This window comes from Stereum hirsutum (assembly GCF_000264905.1).
Source record: "Stereum hirsutum FP-91666 SS1 unplaced genomic scaffold STEHIscaffold_8, whole genome shotgun sequence".
Lineage (NCBI taxonomy): Eukaryota > Fungi > Basidiomycota > Agaricomycetes > Russulales > Stereaceae > Stereum > Stereum hirsutum.
In genome coordinates this window covers 1,424,113-1,440,583 of record NW_006763138.1, presented here as the reverse complement: position 1 = coordinate 1,440,583, position 16,471 = coordinate 1,424,113, and the positions used below count along the sequence as shown (strand labels likewise).

The following is a 16,471-nucleotide window of genomic DNA, read 5'->3' as shown; positions in this document are numbered from 1 at the left end:
CTTCTGTGTGGATCCTCAGAGACGAAATCACCCTGGCCCCATCGGTGTGAATGTCAGCGGAATGTCGCCCTGTTCATGAGTCGAGCGTTATCCGATGCTAAAGGTCTTTTTTTTGCATGCGGTGAAGTTACGACCTCGTTTCCAACTGTCGTAGCGACGATTTTTTGTGTTTGTATTGGACTACTAAGTACTGTGCTTCGCGTTCTAAGTATGTACACAAGAGCCTTCAACAGAGCTCAATTATGCCAAATTATTTGCCAAGGAGTGACACACGTTCGCGACAGTGAATTAACAGTGCTATTTCCTGGCCCTTCTGGTTCCACAGGTGGTCTACCTTGGGGCCACTCCTGAGTACTTGTGTGACGATGAGCAACCTGTCGCGTAAATACTTGCAGCAAAATCATACTAGCGGTGAGGTACGCATCCGTGTTGTCCGACTCCGTCCTTCTTCGCCTGGTAGTTAGTCCCGATACACTATACTAGTAACTGTACCACCGGGAGACCTTGAACATACTCCTTGATATGTATTCTTCGCTTCTCATCCAACATAGATCTCCGTCGGGCAGGATATGGAGGAATTGCTGGCCTCTTCGTGCAACCGGTATGTTATCATGATTCAATACCGGAGATCCTGACATCTTCTCAGCACGGTATAAGGGATTCAGAGAAACAGTCATAGCAGAAATCCACAGAAAACTCGGAGACAAAAGACCACAGAAAACAAGACGGATCGAGCCCTTAGGACGTCCTAAGCCCGACCGCAGACCTTATCCACTTCATCCATCCATATCATCAGTCCAAAGAAGAGGGGAAAAAAGCAGACAATTCGACTCCCCCCCACCTTACAATCCTCCTATCGAACGTCACATAAGACGACCGAACCCACCACCCAATACTCAGAGCAACAAGTCGTCCCCTCCTCCCCCACTCCCCGCCGCAGCGCCACCACCACTCGACCCCCCAAAGCTCCCAAAGCTCCCCATACTTGCCGGCCTCGCCTGTCCCCCACCCGCCGCCCCACCCCACATCTTCGCATTCGCCTTCTCCTTCTCCAAATCCTTGATGCTCTTCCCCGCACCCGGTGCAGTGGGCGTCGCAGGCTTCGACGCCGAAGAGCCCAACGACATGCTCCACAGATCCTCAAAGTTACCTCCTCCAGCTGATTTCGTTGCGCCCCCACTTGCGGCCGAAGCGGTTCTTCCCGGAGCTATGCCGCCACCCATACCCATACCCATACCCATGCCCATGCCCATGCTCATACTCCCAGCCCTCGCGGTATGCGAAGACGTAGGCGTCATCGCCGCAGAGCTGAAATACGAAGGCGCGGCGCCTTGGCCCGTACTAGAAGCCGAAAGCGGCGACGCAGCATACGACGGCGGACGGCCTTGCATAGACACAGCGGGAGACATAGCAGGGCTATTGTTGAATGCGCCAAAAGACTGATTCATGGGCTGCTGAACGGGCGGTGAGCTCGCAGAACGGGAGGGTGTGATCGTGCTGGCGTTGGCGTTGTTGAGGAGGTCCATGAGGTTTGGTTTGCCGCTTGAGGCTGGTGGCGCGGAGGGTGGTGCGGCTTGGAAGTCTGCGAAATCGTCGTCGGCTATCGATTCCATCGTAGCGTGAAAAGTGATCAGTGCCACGTCCTGTACAGTATTCGTTCCCTAAAAAGGCTTACCATCAGCATTAGGGACGTTCAAAGGCGCCAGTGCCGGCAGAGCCTTGTCGGTTCCTGTAGCCGGAGCAGCGGTGGTTTCATCATCGAATCCACCCAGGAGATCGACTTCTGGAGCGGGTGCAGGTTTCGGTGCAGGTGGGGCCTGGGTGAAAGCGCGGGTGGTGCTAGTTGCGGTGGCAGAAGGGCGTGTAGAATGCGAGAGGGAACCAGAGCGTCGGGGTGCTTCGTAGTCGCCAGCATCGTACTCTTCGAATCCGCCGCGTCGTGTTTCGTCCCTGAATCCACCACTGCTACCACCTCCACCACCGGAGTAGCTGCCTCCTCCGTAATCTAGGAAGGACAGCATATCAGTGATTCTTCGTTGATTTGATTGTAGTGCTGAACGAACCTCTGTCCACCCCACCAGAGCTTCCGCCGTAGGACCCTCCGTAGCTGGAACCTCCTCCCAGACTATCGCTGCCAAATCCTCCATATCGACTCCCACCCGAAGAGAAGCTGAGACCGTCGTTGCCCGTCCCGATATATTTATTTTTGTTTTGCTTAGCCTTCCGTCGTTCCGTGCGAATCTTCTCCACGTCAGACAGCAACTCTACAAGCTCCTTCGACCGATTGCGCACTGAAGAATAAAATAGATGTTCGGTGATAGGACTAAAGGATGGGGAGGAGGGCTGACGAACCGTTGATGCCCTGATCTTTGCCCTTGTCGTCGATATAGTGGAAGCTACGGAGCATTTTGATGGTGGATATGTGGGAGCGGGCATCGTCGACGACACGTTCGCTACCGTGCTTTACGAGGTATTCAAGAAGTTGTAGCGCCTGAAAGAAGATCAAAGTGAAGTCAGAATCCATGGAGATGCGACAAAACTGACGAATAATGGGGGGCCCTTGTGAGGTTGGACCATGCGCACTTGTGGACCAGAACACGGTAAAGATGATCATTTAGATATCCATCAAGCGCAGGGTGTAACAGCCTGTGTAACGCCGCTAGGACACAAGTGCGAACAAGGGCAACGTTGACGTACCTTGTAGATTTGCCTCCATTGACGCGCCTCCTTCTCCATGAATTGGGAATATATACATGGCATGATCTCGTTGAAGTTTTGGCTGATGGCGGGAAGTAGACATCAGGACGCTACTCAGATAATCCTTTCTTCATACAAAAGCACGTACAAGTTAAATGTCCTGTACATGGCCAAAGCCTCCATCGTCAGTCTAAACGCGAGGTTCAAGTCACTGAACACGTACCCTTGTGCGATCTCTGTCATAAGCGTCGAGCTCGCACCCCTTGTAAGCCGTCACGCTTCAGCATTCGCTCTACCGCCGACAAAACAAATATACAATTCCGCAGACTCACCAAGGATCATCATTTGTCGCCTCTCTGACCTTCGCCTCCATCTCGCTCACATTCAACACGACGTTCTTTGCCTAATTTGTCCGCCCGAAACGCGCTTCAGCCTCTGATATGCGGACGGTGCTGAACAGACCAAACGCACCTGATTGTACATACTCTTGATATCGTACATCGTAAGATTCGATATCGTATTCGTGAGGGATTCGATTCGATCCATGGTGGCTAGTTATGAGGGAGAGGGTGAGGCGACGATGCACGGTGTGGTGGCGGTTGCTGGCAGAGTTCGCAGTCCGGACAAGCGCCCGGGCGCGGCGGTGACATGCTACAAATGAGCTAACGAAGTGTTTTGTAGTTCGACTACAGTTGACTACGATTACTTGGTAGTACATCACGCGGACTGTTCCGAGGCTCGCTATCAGTAGGTCGACCACCACCACCACTGCCGAAGGCAAAATCCATCGATCCTCTCGTTCTTGTATCTGCTTGCTGCCTCGCGTGAAACATGCCTGTGTTTAGCAGCCCTCATGATATCCGCCTGAAGTGGGTTCGTCTGATGAAGACTAACCCTCAGCGTGTTATAGACATCTTTGACCTGCCGCATCCCCGAGCAGAAGGTATCCAGAATAGATGGGGTGATACATGCATGGTATGGTGATGTCTATAGAACACGAAGACTGCCCGTAGGAATCTATCTTTCTCAACCATTTTTTTTTCCTTTTTGAAGGACATTCCATCATGTGCTCGTGCACTGGAAGATTTACTGAGAGACTCTGATTGCCCTCCATTGGTTTGGGATAAACTGGTCCGTGCTGGGATCATCGATAGATTGTGCGAATGTGTTGCAGGACTTCGCGAAACACTCAACTACTTGTTTCCTGTTGGGGAGTCAATTATTGACGTGGTAGGTTGCCAATTCGGTCTCCAGTATTGAGAGCAGGGTCTATGCTGACCTTCATTTCCCTCTTCATTGACAGTTTAATACACCGTACTATTGCTCGTTCAAATTATTGTTGGAAGTAACGAACCGGTCCAGGTTTCGATCGCCGTTGACTCCGACTGACTTGACCGTCATCGCGACTCTTCGCAGATACTGGCCGAGCATGATGCGACGCGTGAGCGTCCATTTTTCCAGCATATGCCAATTGACTGACTGATTCACCTACTAGATATGGCATGATCCCCAATATACCCTTGATCCACGACAGAGTGAGGCCACCAGCCGCGGGATCGTTCAGCTCGTAGCGGTCCAAGTGGGGATCACAGATCCGTCATTTTGTGAGGTACTACTGCCCGTATCCTCTCGCAGGCGACTGCCTATCATTTCTCTGATGATTTTATGTAATTTGTAGATGATGCGCTCTGAAGAAGACCTTACTCTTTGCGTGTCTGTGCGGTACTGGATGTCTTCGATGGAAGGCTTCGACTTCATGTTGTTGCGGCACCTCACAACCTCGATTTATCCCCAGGATGTCCGCAATTTTGATGAAGCCAACGCCGAGGGGTTTCGTGTACTCTTTCGTGCCGTCAAAAAAGGGGCAGGGTCGTTTCGCAAGTTCCTTTCTAAACTGGAATCTGCGTTCGCGCAGTTCCAAGGAGGGGAGGCTAGAGAGGCCGTTCAACTTTTGCATGTGTATCTCATCTACGCCATCTACCACACCCCTTGTCCAGCTGATAATGATGCAACAGAACCAAGCTTTCTACATACAGTGACTACATCAGTCACCCTATGGAGAAAGTTGTTCCTCCTTCTCAATAGGGCGGCACACGATCGTAGAGTTTGGGGCCCAGGCGAAGCTGGGACAGTTTATGAAGGAGTCTTAGAGCTTCTCGGGATTTCTCTAAGCAAGGTCATGACCCACCATTCGGCTGAGGCACAGGGCTTTATCAGTGCTCTCACCCGAGCAGGCCTGTTTGACGCCTTGGATGTGGCTCTGCCTATATTCGCAAGCACTCACAAGGCGATCACTATCCGTACGTGTTTGTTGGTGTTTTCCCATGCATTCTCAACGAGAAGGCTGAGTCATTATTACTCCTAGATTGTATACCACTGTTGATGGCTTCCATCAGAGAAGAACTATCAGCTCGCCCCGCCATTCTTCATGGCATCCGGAAACAGCTCCCCCGGCCGCGTTCCGTACGAGCTCTTCTTGATTCTGTGCCCTCTGGCGAGAATAAAGTTCCAATTCCTCGGATATTCTCTCCACCAGAGATATATAATCATATCGAAAGGGGGGAGACGATGCACATTCGCCCCTGGTACGAATGGTTTCTTGTGGAATACAACTGTTCGGTTGAGAAGCAATGCATGCGCCGAGGTTGTACGGAACGTAGGAGAGCAAGGTGCAAGGCTTGTATGTCACAGGAGTATTGCGGGAGTAACTGCCAGAACTTGTAAGTGGTTATGTCTGCGTGTAGGGTATTGTCTCCATGCGGACTACTTAACAAACCTCCGCAGGGACTGGTCCGAGCACCGCCTCCTCTGCGGCTACAAACTCGATATCATCGAGGGAAACATGGTGACCCTACGAATGCCGTTCAGATTCTCTACCGACGCTTCCTAGGTCCTTCTAGAAGACGGCACGCACTTTATACAACTCAATTCTCATGGCAGGGCAACTTTGGACGTCACTCCAGCTATGCCTATCTACCTTCTTCATGTGACACGTTGTAGTAGTATTTTGATATCTATCTACTCGATGAATCTGAAGAGGAATGCGCGGCCTTTACAGAGCCGAATTACGATTACTGATAATGTATATGGTATAGTTCGCTATCTTCTGTATATCAGAAGAGGTCAGTGGCGTGGATACGAGTAAAATGCATAGTGGCAGTGGAGGGAAGTCGAGTACTAAAGATCAGTTCGTCGTAGTGGTGTGGCGGTGGCAACATGTCATTCCCCATCTGGCTCTCCCTAACATCCGTCTCGCCAGCGAAAGACAGCATCAACGTCATCAAGCCCAGTAATGACCCTACTCAGAAAATAAATCCTTCAAGTCGGGTGTATCACCGTCGTCGCCAGCCTCAGCATCGATCCGTTCCAACCCCTCCTCGCCTTCGATACCCCGCATCACCAGCCCAATGATTCGTACTGCCCGCTCCTGTTCGGGGTCCAGCGATCTCGAGCCCGAACCTCGCTCCTTCTTCGATTTCTAGCCCCTTCCGCCTTCCTTTTTGGCCGATCCACGTTTATACTTATAAGTACCTCGAAGTCGTCTTTGTCGTCGGGGGAGGGGCTGGATGAGGCGGGAGATTTAAATTGAGGTAGCACGGGACTGGGACTCGGACTGTCAGACAGATGATCCTCGCTTGCCCGGTTGAAATCTAGTCTACTCTGCCTTTGGGAGACTGGCAGAGTTCGCAGTCCGGACAAGCGCCCGGGCGCGGCGGTGACATGCTACGAATGAGTTAACGAAGTGTTCTGTAGCTTGACTACAGTTTACTACGATTACTTTGTAGCACATTACGCGGACTGTTCCGAGCCTGTCATCCGCCTTCGGTAGGTTCGACTCCGACCACCATCTCAGCACCATCACAGGCAAAATTCAACGATCCTAACGTCCTTGTGTCTACTTACTGTGCATGAAACATGGCTATGCGTATGGACTGTACTCCCGAGCTCCGCCTGAAGTGGGTTCGTCTGATCAAGACGAGTCCTCAACGTGTTATGGGCATCTTTGACCTGCATCCCCGAGCAGAAGGTATCAAGAACCGATGGGGTGATACATGCATGGTATGGTAATGTCTATAGCACAAGAGGAAGACGCCTACGAGCTCATCTTGCTCACCTATTGTCTCCCTTGAAGGACATCACACCATGTACTCGTGCGATAGAAGATATACTGAAGTTAGACTCTGATTGCCCTCCGTCGGTTTGGGGGAACCTTGTCCGTGCTGGGTACATCGATAGATTATGCGAGTGTGTTGCTGGACTCCGCGATGCACTCAACTACACTTCTCCTGCTGAAGAGCGAATCGCTGGTACGGAGCCCGCAGTAAGGTCCCAGCTCGCTCTCGAGTATCAAGAGCAGGTCTATTGCTAACATTCATGTTTCCTCTGCAGCGCCATACTTTCTACCATTGGTCGCTCACATTATTATTTGATGCGACAAATCGGATTCGAAAGCCGTTGACCCCGACTGACCTGGTTGTCATCGCTACTCTTCGCAAACACTGGCCCAGTATTACACGACGCGTGAGCGTCCATTTCTCCAGCCTATGTCAACTGACTGACTGGCTCGTCTATTAGCTATGGAATGATCCCCAAGGCACCATTGATCCACGAAAGTGTCTGGACCCCAATCGCGTAGTCGTTCAGGGTATAGCGATCCAAGCGGGAACCATGGATGCGTCGTTTTTCGAGGTATTTTCTCACAAATGACCGCCTGTCATTTATCTGATGATTTTCATGTAATTCATAGACGATGCGTTCCGACGGGGATCTTACTCTTTGCCTGTCTGTGCGGTACTGGATGTATTCGACATCGGGCAATGCCGTCCAGTTATTGAGACTCCTCACAGACTTGATTTATCCCGAGCACGTCCGCAATGCTGAAGAAGCCAACGCTGAGGGGGTTCGTATACTCTTTCGTGCCGTCAAAAAGGGGGCAGGGTCGTTTCGCAATTTCATTGCCAAATTGGAATCCGCGTTCGCACAATTTCAAGGAAGGGATGCTCAGGAACCCATTCTCCTTTTACATAACTATCTCGACTACGCCATGTACTACACCCCACGTCCGGATGGCAACGATGCAGCAGAACCAAGCTTTCTACGTACAGTGACTAAATCAGTCACCCTATGGAGAAGTTTGTTCCTCCTTCTGAATAGAGCGACACCCGACCGTGCAGTTTGGGACACAGGCGAAGCCGGGACAGTCTATGAACGAGTTTTAGATCTTCTCGGGGCTTCTGTGAGCAATGTGGGGAACCACCATCCTGCTGAGGCACGGGGTTTTATCAGTGTTCTCGGCCGAGCAGGCATGTTTGACGCCTTAGATGTGGCTCTGCCTGTATTCGCAAGCACTCACAAGGAGACTACTATCCGTACGTGTTTATTAGTGTATCCCCATACATTTTCGAGGAAAAGGCTAAGTGATTACTCCCAGATCTCATACCACTGTTGATGGAGTCCATCAGATACGAACTATTATCTCGCCCCGCCATTCTCTATGACATCCGGAAACAGTTCCCTCGGCCGCTCTCCGTACGAGCTCTTCTTGATTCTGTGTACTCTGGCGAGAACAGAGTTCCGATTCCTCAGATATTCTCGCACTCAGGCGTACGTTCTGCCATCGGAACGCGGGAGGCGATGCACATTCACCCCTGGTACGAATGGCATATTGTAGAATTCAACTGTTTGGTGGAGAAGCAGTGCATGCGCCGGGGCTGTACGAAACGTAGGAGAGCAAAGTGCAAGGCCTGTATGTCACAGGAGTATTGCGGGAGGCTCTGCCAGAACTTGTGAGTGGTTTTCTCTGTGTATAGAGCGATGTCTCGATGCAGACTACTTAGCAAACCTCTCTCCAGGGACTGGGCCGAGCACCGCCTCCTCTGCGGCTACAAACTCGATATTGTCGAGGGGAACATGGTGACCCTACGAATGCCGTTCAGATTCTCTACCGACGCTTCCTAGGCCCGTTCTCTTGTCAAAGACGGCACTCACTTTATACAACTCCAGCTACGCCTATCTACCGTCTTCATGTGACACGTTGTAGTAGTATCTTGATGTCTATCTACTTGATGAATCTGAAGAGGAAAGCGCGACCTTTACAGAGTCGAATTACGATTACTGATAATGTATATGGTATTGTTCGCTATATTCTGTATATCAGAAGAAGTCAGTGGCGTGGATACGAGCAAGTTACATCGTGACAGTGGAGGGAAGTTGGGCGGTAAAAATAAATTCGTAGTGGTGTGGCGGTGGCAACATGTCATTCCCCATCTGACTCTCCCTAACATCCGAGGTCTCGCCAAAGACAGCATCAACGTGATCAAGCCCAGTAATGACCCTACTCAGCAAACAAATCCTTCAAGTCGAGTGTATCACCGTCGTCGCCAGCCACAGCAGCCTCAGCATCGATCCGCTCCAATCCCTCCTCGCCTTCGATGCCCCGCATCACCAACCCAACGAGTCGTGAGGCTGCCCGCTCCTTCTCCGGGTCCAGCAGCCCCTTCGATCTTTTGCGTTTTCTGCCTTGCCTGTTGTCCGGTTCAGATTTATACTTATACCCCGGATACTTGATCGCATGAGCGGCAGCCACTGCCTGAGCCTTCTGTTCCCAATGCGCTCTTTCGTGTCCGGGGAGTTGATTCCAACAGGCGGCTGTGGCGTGACGAAACAGTTCGAAGCAATATAGTCAGAATATAGCATGAAGGACCACAAAAGGTGAACGATTCAAACACACCTATCCCCGGCAAAATGTACCTTTGGTTCAGATTCAACCCCTTCGAAAGCGGACTCTTCGCGATCTTTGCACCGAGGTCTATACGGAATAGCATGTACGAGTTGAGCGGTTTGGGGACTTTGACGTGGTCCGGATCGTTCTCTTTCTCGCCATTACCATTGACATTGTTCTCTTTCTCTTTCTTCTTCCCCTTTTCCTTCCCCATCCCCTTCCCCTTCCCTTTCTCTTTCTCTCCGGCCCCGTTCTCTTTCTCGGTGCCGTTTTTGGGCTTGGCGGCCCTCGCTCGAGCCTTCTCTGTGGTAGATTTGCTTCCCAAAGCCGAAGATGGGAGGACCGGTACAGCAATAGGTGTCGAAGAGGGATCGGGAATGCGTGAATTACCAGTAGTGAATTGACGCAGAGACTTCGACAGTGATGGAGGTGGCTCGGATAGATAAAGGTCGATACAACCTGCGATGAGTCGGAGCCCCTGCTGCAGGGGATCGCCGGTCGAAGACGACGATGTGGACGTGGACGGCGTAGTGAAATCTTGTGGGCCATCCTCTGGTTCTCGGCTCCTTTTAACACCTTGGATTGTTCATAGTGTCAATACTTATATCGCACAGGAAATATACGAAGATAGACATACCACACTCTACCGCTGGCGCCTCGGCACACGGACCATTGAGATTACCCTGGCGTCTGGCCTCGGACATGTTCGCCACACCCGAATCTTCACCACCATTCGACATTTCTTCCTGCCCACCGATGCGGGGATCCGATGTAGGGTCCACCGTGGACGTCCTAAGCGGAGGTATAACATACATCGCCCCCGCATTATCGCGTTCCGGATCATACCTACGCCTCAGCCTCGAACCCTCATCCCATTCCACACTCCCCTCCGGCAGGTTCAACCAAATCAAGGGATGAGGAGGCGGGGATGCATGGTCCAGAGACTTATCGAGAGTAGCGAAGGAGGGAAGTCGGATTTCTTCGTGCACTTGCTTCGAGGCAGATGTAGATGAAGTGTCGTCTTTGTCGTCGGGGGTGGGGTTGGATGAGGCGGAGTGGGAGATTGAGGTAGCACGGGACTGGGACTGGGACTGGGACTTGACTTCGTGCGCGTGTTCTGAGACAAATATAGATGAAGTGTCATCTTTGTCGTCGGGGATGGGGCTGGATGAGGCGGAGCGGGAGATTGAGGTAGCACGGGACTGGGACCGGGACTTGGATACGAGCTTGAGTCTTGGATGAACCATTTGAGCGAGCCGAGCCTGACGTGTATAGCGATGGCGGTGGGGCGTAAGTGATAAAAGGCAGGTAACCGTGCGAAGAGCGTGTATTGTATACCAAGATGGGGAGACAACTGAGAGGACGCAATATGCATGCGGTATTTATACTTCCAAGTGGATCGTACAGCATCGCAGAGCCCAGGGACGGCACAAAGGAAACAAAGGAGGCCAAAGATACTCATCCCATGAGGCCATGAGGCCGCAAACTTGCGATGACGACTAGAGTGCCAGTGTTTGCCTTTGTCTTAAAGTACAATGAACAAAGGTATCCAAGGCGACGAATCACAAAGGTTGCTCCAAAGTCACATGTCTTCACGAATGTGAATTTGGATAGACCTGTATAAGTGCCGAGTCAGAGTCATGCACGAGCCGAATGACGAGAACTTGGGAGGACGTACGTACGCTCTGCGAGGGGCTACGGACACCAACATATCGAACTGAGAAGGCCGCAAAAGACATACCTTACTTCCGCTCGACAAATACACAGATAATTGCCCGGTCGCACGTAGGTCAGCATGTTCGGTCGAATGAATGGTAGACGAGGGTATCATATTGATATGGTAAACACTGCTCGATAACTGGTAACTACGGAAATGACCAAGGGAACAGAGAAACAAAGAACCATGGAAAATTGGACTGGAGGGCAAGAGGGACCGATGGTGGATGAGTGGACCGCGTCGCAGGGCTTCTAAGCAATTGAGACCCGGCTTGTAGAGACGAGATGAGCATGGTTTGGGGTCCATGCGGTGCTGGTGTAGGTGGTGTCGGATAGAGGTCTATGAAGAGGGATGGGTACGGGAGTAAATGGGGGCAGACTGGTGTAGTGGTAGGTAACAGGTAATGGGTGGGGCGGTAGTAGTGGCAGTAGTAACAGGACAGCAACTGGTGATAAAAGCAATAACGATGACGGTAAACGGTAAGTTCAACGAGCCTAGTATATGTACATATATCTCACAAGCTAGAGCGACTTGGACTGAGTTCGAGTTCGGGTGGGATTCGGTAGAGTCCGAGGTGTGTGTGTGTAAGTAAGTAAGTAATATCAACGTCAACAAGCAACAGTGACTCGGAAAGAAGATAAAAGAAGAAGAAGTGAGCAAAATGGTATCAAAAGAGTGACAACAGATGGGGACGAGGTGCGTCTAGCTAGTCCAAGATATGTGACAAAATTATTGTGAATATCAGTCCACGCAGGATCAGAACAACGAGGTTCTCTGGAGAGGGATGTGTGGGGAAAGCACATGAAGAGCAAGGGGGAAGAACCAAGGGCAACGACAACGACTAGCGGTGAGGTGAGAACAATTAGTGTAAACAACAACGGAGATAGACTCGCAAAGAAATAAAGCATCAGATGGACGGACAGGGTAGTGGGAGCAGGGAAGGGGTAGAGGCTGCAGGCCGATGCAGCGCAAGAGCTGTGAAGTGGAAGTTAAGAAGGTCCAAGCCCTGAGTCGTAGCGACGAGCAAAGAGGCATGAAGATAGGGATGCCGACATGGGAAAGGGGTCTCACCGCCGACCTACGAAGACGGCTACGAGGACGATGAACGGGATATAAGTGAAGAGCGATACGATAGACATAACGCGACATCGAAATCGCCATGACTTTGCATCTGAAAGCACCGATAATCAGTAACCCAATCTCACAAGACCACAGCTGAATTTTTTTAAAAAGGCGCCAGGTTCAACAGGACTCACCAAACTCAATCTTCGGGTCGTCCAGCATAACTCCTTTCTCCACTCTCACGCTAACATCCCCTCTCGCCTGCAAACCTCCTTCCCCATGTCCCTGCTCACCTTCAGCCCCATGTCCATGTCCACGCCCATCCACACTCAACTCCCTCGTCCTCGGCACCCTCCACACCCACCCACCAACCCACCAAACCGGAAACACCAAAAACCCGACAAAGAACATCCAAGCCTGCACCGGACTCCCCTCCTCGTCCTCTTCCAAATTCCGAAACCGCAACGCCCACCCCGTCTCCATCTTCTTCGCCGGCCGTCTCGGATCTCGCATGTGAAACTGCGAGGAGCGAGAGACGGAGGGTGCGTGGGGGACGATGAACGCTGAGATGGGGACGGAGACGCCGGAGAGGGAACCGCGTCGGTCGCGGTCGCGGTCGTGATGCGAGTGGGAGCGAGGGGTGGAGTTGACGGTGGCGGTGGCGAAAGCAGCGGCGGCATCGGGGTGGGATGCGTTTTGGGATTGTGCGCGGACAGTGGAGGGGGGTTGGGATGCGCGAGAGGGGGCGCGAGAGGGACCGGGGCCGCGGGAGGAAGCTCGGTTTCCCCAGGTGCCTGTTGTGGGTTGATCCTGGGAAGTTTGTTGGGCTTGTGAGGAACCTGGTCGCGAATGACCTGGTGAGGGTGGTTGTAAAGGTGTCGACAGTCGTGCACGTTTGAATGCGGATGGAGCCCGCGCGATGCTGCCCTGGCGAACGACTGCGATATCACGAACAAGTTGAAGACATTGTGAGAATAAGCGCTCAAGAAACCCCGAACGGACTCAGCGCACCTCGTTCATTTGTATCTGGCATCGGCACAGTCGCAAACGTCGCCCTCTGTCCCCTCTGATCAGCCAACTGGACATCCAAATCATCCGCCTTCCTCTTCCCCTTCACACTCTGCGGCGTCAACGGATCTCCCTCACTGACATCCCCCTCCACACCCGGATCAGGCGACTCGTACTCATTCGAGAACGAGACGGTATGACTGAGAGGCGTCGATGGTCCAGCACCCGGCGACGAAGGGCCTCCCGCATTTTGAGATTGAGATTGTGGTAGAACAAACGGTGCGCCGAGTGCAACGGAGGGTGCATTCCTCGAACGCGACGTTTTGAGTGAACTGCGTAAGGTCTTACTCCCTCTACTTTTACTACCCCTCGATCCCGATCCTGACCTCGCTTTACCCTTCGGACGCCCCTGAACTTCCTCCGTCGGCGTAAGATCCACAGGCTGCATCATCGTCCTCTCGCGTTCAAGCACCAGATCTTTCGCCTTCTCCTCCGTGCGAGCAGAAGCCGTAGTCGTCTTCGTCGAGTCCGGAGGAGACTCGAGATCGGGATTGAGATCGCGCCTCGAGCGCAATAAATTATCGTCTAGATAGTATATCGGCGAATCAAACGAAGGACCTGGTACAGCGGCGGAGGACAAGAAATGAACAGGTTGAGGATATCGCAGAGAAGAAGAAGAAGAAGAAGGGCGATTGATCCTGTCTGCGGACGAAAAGCGCGCCTCGTCGTTAACGCGTGCCTCGGGATTCGCCGGCGTCGACGACGACGAAGAGGGCAGGAAAGTTGCCGGTTCAGGAAGCCCTGGAGACGGAGGGTCCGACGACGGACCGGAACCGAGGCCGAGAGCAAGGCGCACCTCCTTCGAGATCTGTGTGGCCCAATTGCCTCGAGCCTGAGGTGTACCAGGAGACTGCAGAGCGAAGTAGTCGGCGTTTTCGCGTCTGTCTTCGTTCTGTTTGGATCCGGATCGAGCACGAGACCGTGCGCGAAGACGGGTGGGAGAGCGACTGGGCGAACGGATTCGACTGGGACCTGCTGCAGAGGACGAATACTGGAAGACTTGTTGAACCTTGGGCATACTGCGATAACGCCTGACTTTCTTCCCAAATGACGAGGACTCTACTTCCGTCTCGTCTACAGCAGGACCCGGCGTAAACGCACTACTCGCGCGCTGTCGAACATCAGGAGGATAAGTTACGCCACGTTGATACAATTGAAAGTAAGGCTCCTCTGGTGACGATGTCGGGCTAGAGTTAAGTGGAGGGACGGGGGCATTTGGCTGAGATGGAGAAACGGCGAGGAGTGAAGGATTGTTGAGTGAGGTAAGTGCTGCACCAGATGGGTCCTGTTGCGAGTCAGACAAAGATCCTCCAAAGGTATGTGGCGACTCGATATCTCTATTGGCAGGACTGAGGCTGTCATTCGGAGAGCTAGCGGCCAAGGAACCAGAAGTGAGAGATGTGTGGTGCGCATGGATTCCGGGCTTGTTACCCGTATTTTCAGTCTTCGGGTTCGAATCTGGTCTCGAGACAGGAGGATGGGAGATATTCGAAATCGAATGTGAGTGCGAGTGTGAATGGGACTGCGAATGGCCAACCGAAGAAGGAGGCTGATCGTTCTCCTTATTCTCATGCTGATGAGAAGACGCCGACTGCGAAACCGTCACGCCCGTAGAAGGCCTCGACGCCGCACCCGTCGAAGGTCTCGACACATTCAACGTACTCTGCGTCCTCCCATGCCGACTCGGATACCCAGCACCCGAACTCCTCGACCTCGTACTCCCCGTCCTACTGCTCGCATTCCTCTCCCCTCCTCTGCTCCGAAACCTCGTATGCCAAGCCGAAGGCTGCTCCTTCGCATGACTTCCACTTCCCGCACCTGTAACGCCTCTGCCAAAAGTTGACCAATCCCCCGGCGTGGCCATCGCTGTCATCCTTGACAAGATTCTCCCGCTCCGTCCGACCGATTTGCGACTCGTAAGACTCGTCGAGGATGGAGGTCGGTCGTGGCCGAAGGCTTCTACGCTCACGGCTGCAGGGGGAGGAGGGGGCAGAGGGGGCATAACAGTGTCTTCCTTTCTCTTTGACTTCGAGGAACTGGGAAATGTTTGCTGTGACGTGGGTGAAGGAGTAGCCTGAGTAGCCGCAGAAGGTCTCCTCGGTCTGAGCGGCCTAATGAACACCTCGTCCAAAGACCTCCGGGGTACCTGCTGCTTCCTCTTCTGCTGCTGCATAGGTGATGATGATGATGGTAGTGGTGAAACGGGAGCATACGTCGATGTCGATGAAGGTTCGGCGGAGTATTCTTCTAGTAACGTATTAACGTCCGGAAAGATCTTGCGCTCTATTGGTGGTTGTGGTTGTGATTGTGTAGGTGACGTGAGTGGCGGTGGCGTGGTTGAGGAATGAGAATGGGAGTAGTATGAAAGTGGTCCAAGTCTGTCGCGGTCGCGGTCGTACGATGATGACGATGAATATATATGTGATTGAGTCGAAGAAAGAAACTGTTGGTCGTTCGTGGGCGTGATAGGGCGTGCGGTCTGTGAAGAGTCGGAAGTAGTTTGGCTTATAGCGCGCGTTCGGAAGCGAGTGAGGATAGAAGGCATCGTGGCTAAGTGGGGGTTAAGCGGGTCCGTCTGGCACTTGTCGGTCAAGGGGGTATAGGTATCCAGCAGCCAGAGTCAGCTGACTCTCTGAAAGATATTGTTGTCAGAGTGCAGGAGATGGACCAGAGGCGCAGTCAGCTACAGCAGAGCAAACAGAGGACCGAACAGGAGACTGAACATGCCCCGTATCACACACACTCGTCAAGAGCAGCGATGACGGTCCCGCGTCGAAGTGCGAGTACGCACCGTCAGCAAATAGGGATGATGATTTGAACCACCCTTCGCCTAGATTGATAGGCACTAGAAGTACTGATATTAGTTCCAGAATAATAAATCGTCGCCGCTCCCTAGCCTCGGCTCGCTCGCGTAACCTGCCCGGTCGACTCGTATCTGACTTGGTGACCGCGTCGTTCGTATGTTCGTAAAGAATCCCTCGTAAGTAATATTGTATCGTCAAGAAATCGTGTGGACGTCGTCTTCTTCTTGCCGTCGGGTTACCCGACGTTCGTCGTTGCGCGGGCCTGAAGTGAAGGGAGGTCTTGAAGGATAGAGCTCAAGAGCCAACGCACCCAAAACAGCAGCATGACTTGCATGCATGGACGGAGTATATAAGTATCTCCCCGCGGAACGGAAGCAGAAGATCATGATTTTGTGACAGATG

At 52.5% G+C, this 16,471-nt stretch overlaps 5 protein-coding genes across 5 annotated transcripts; 2 read left to right on the top strand and 3 right to left on the bottom strand.

Annotated features, from left to right (window-relative positions):
- Positions 1 to 737: 737 nt before the first annotated feature.
- On the bottom strand, positions 738 to 3,304 carry STEHIDRAFT_169128 (ENTH-domain-containing protein). Its single transcript, XM_007304961.1, has 9 exons — positions 3,169 to 3,304; positions 3,030 to 3,100; positions 2,921 to 2,959; positions 2,846 to 2,857; positions 2,698 to 2,779; positions 2,353 to 2,491; positions 2,064 to 2,291; positions 1,676 to 2,005; positions 738 to 1,600 (listed from the first exon to the last, which is right to left on the bottom strand). Exons 1-9 carry the CDS (start codon positions 3,241 to 3,243, stop codon positions 897 to 899), a joined length of 1,680 nt encoding a protein of 559 aa, XP_007305023.1. The 5' UTR covers positions 3,244 to 3,304; the 3' UTR covers positions 738 to 896.
- Positions 3,305 to 3,508: 204 nt separating this feature from the next.
- STEHIDRAFT_169127 (uncharacterized protein) lies at positions 3,509 to 5,587 on the top strand (the record flags this gene model as incomplete). The annotated part of the gene is made up of 7 exons (XM_007304960.1): positions 3,509 to 3,672; positions 3,751 to 3,927; positions 4,001 to 4,138; positions 4,193 to 4,306; positions 4,376 to 4,997; positions 5,063 to 5,417; positions 5,482 to 5,587. Exons 1-7 carry the CDS (start codon positions 3,529 to 3,531, stop codon positions 5,585 to 5,587), a joined length of 1,656 nt encoding a protein of 551 aa, XP_007305022.1. The 5' UTR covers positions 3,509 to 3,528.
- A 1,115-nt stretch (positions 5,588 to 6,702) lies between these two features.
- On the top strand, positions 6,703 to 8,066 carry STEHIDRAFT_122125 (uncharacterized protein; the record flags this gene model as incomplete). Its single annotated transcript, XM_007304959.1, has 5 exons — positions 6,703 to 6,756; positions 6,830 to 7,018; positions 7,087 to 7,218; positions 7,273 to 7,386; positions 7,445 to 8,066. Coding segments are annotated over exons 1-5 (910 nt in total), but the record flags the coding sequence as incomplete, so codon positions are not given.
- An 858-nt stretch (positions 8,067 to 8,924) lies between these two features.
- Positions 8,925 to 10,665, bottom strand: STEHIDRAFT_169125 (uncharacterized protein; the record flags this gene model as incomplete). The annotated part of the gene is made up of 3 exons (XM_007304958.1): positions 8,925 to 9,345; positions 9,428 to 9,994; positions 10,056 to 10,665. The coding sequence occupies 3 exons, from the start codon at positions 10,663 to 10,665 to the stop codon at positions 9,032 to 9,034; spliced, it is 1,491 nt and encodes a 496-aa protein (XP_007305020.1). The 3' UTR covers positions 8,925 to 9,031.
- Positions 10,666 to 12,377: 1,712 nt separating this feature from the next.
- Positions 12,378 to 15,810, bottom strand: STEHIDRAFT_111681 (uncharacterized protein; the record flags this gene model as incomplete). Its single annotated transcript, XM_007304957.1, has 2 exons — positions 12,378 to 13,135; positions 13,209 to 15,810. The coding sequence occupies 2 exons, from the start codon at positions 15,808 to 15,810 to the stop codon at positions 12,378 to 12,380; spliced, it is 3,360 nt and encodes a 1,119-aa protein (XP_007305019.1).
- Between the last annotated feature and the right edge of the window lie 661 nt (positions 15,811 to 16,471).

Coding starts and splice junctions, on each gene's coding strand:
- STEHIDRAFT_169128 (XM_007304961.1), bottom strand. CDS start 3,243: ATGGATCGAATCGAATCCCTCACGAATACGATATCGAATCTTACGATG. Junction 2,960..3,029: donor GCGACAAATGATGATCCTTG/GTGAGTCTGCGG, acceptor ACGGCTTACAAG/GGGTGCGAGCTCGACGCTTA. Junction 1,601..1,675: donor GAACGTCCCTAATGCTGATG/GTAAGCCTTTTT, acceptor TGGAATCGATAG/CCGACGACGATTTCGCAGAC.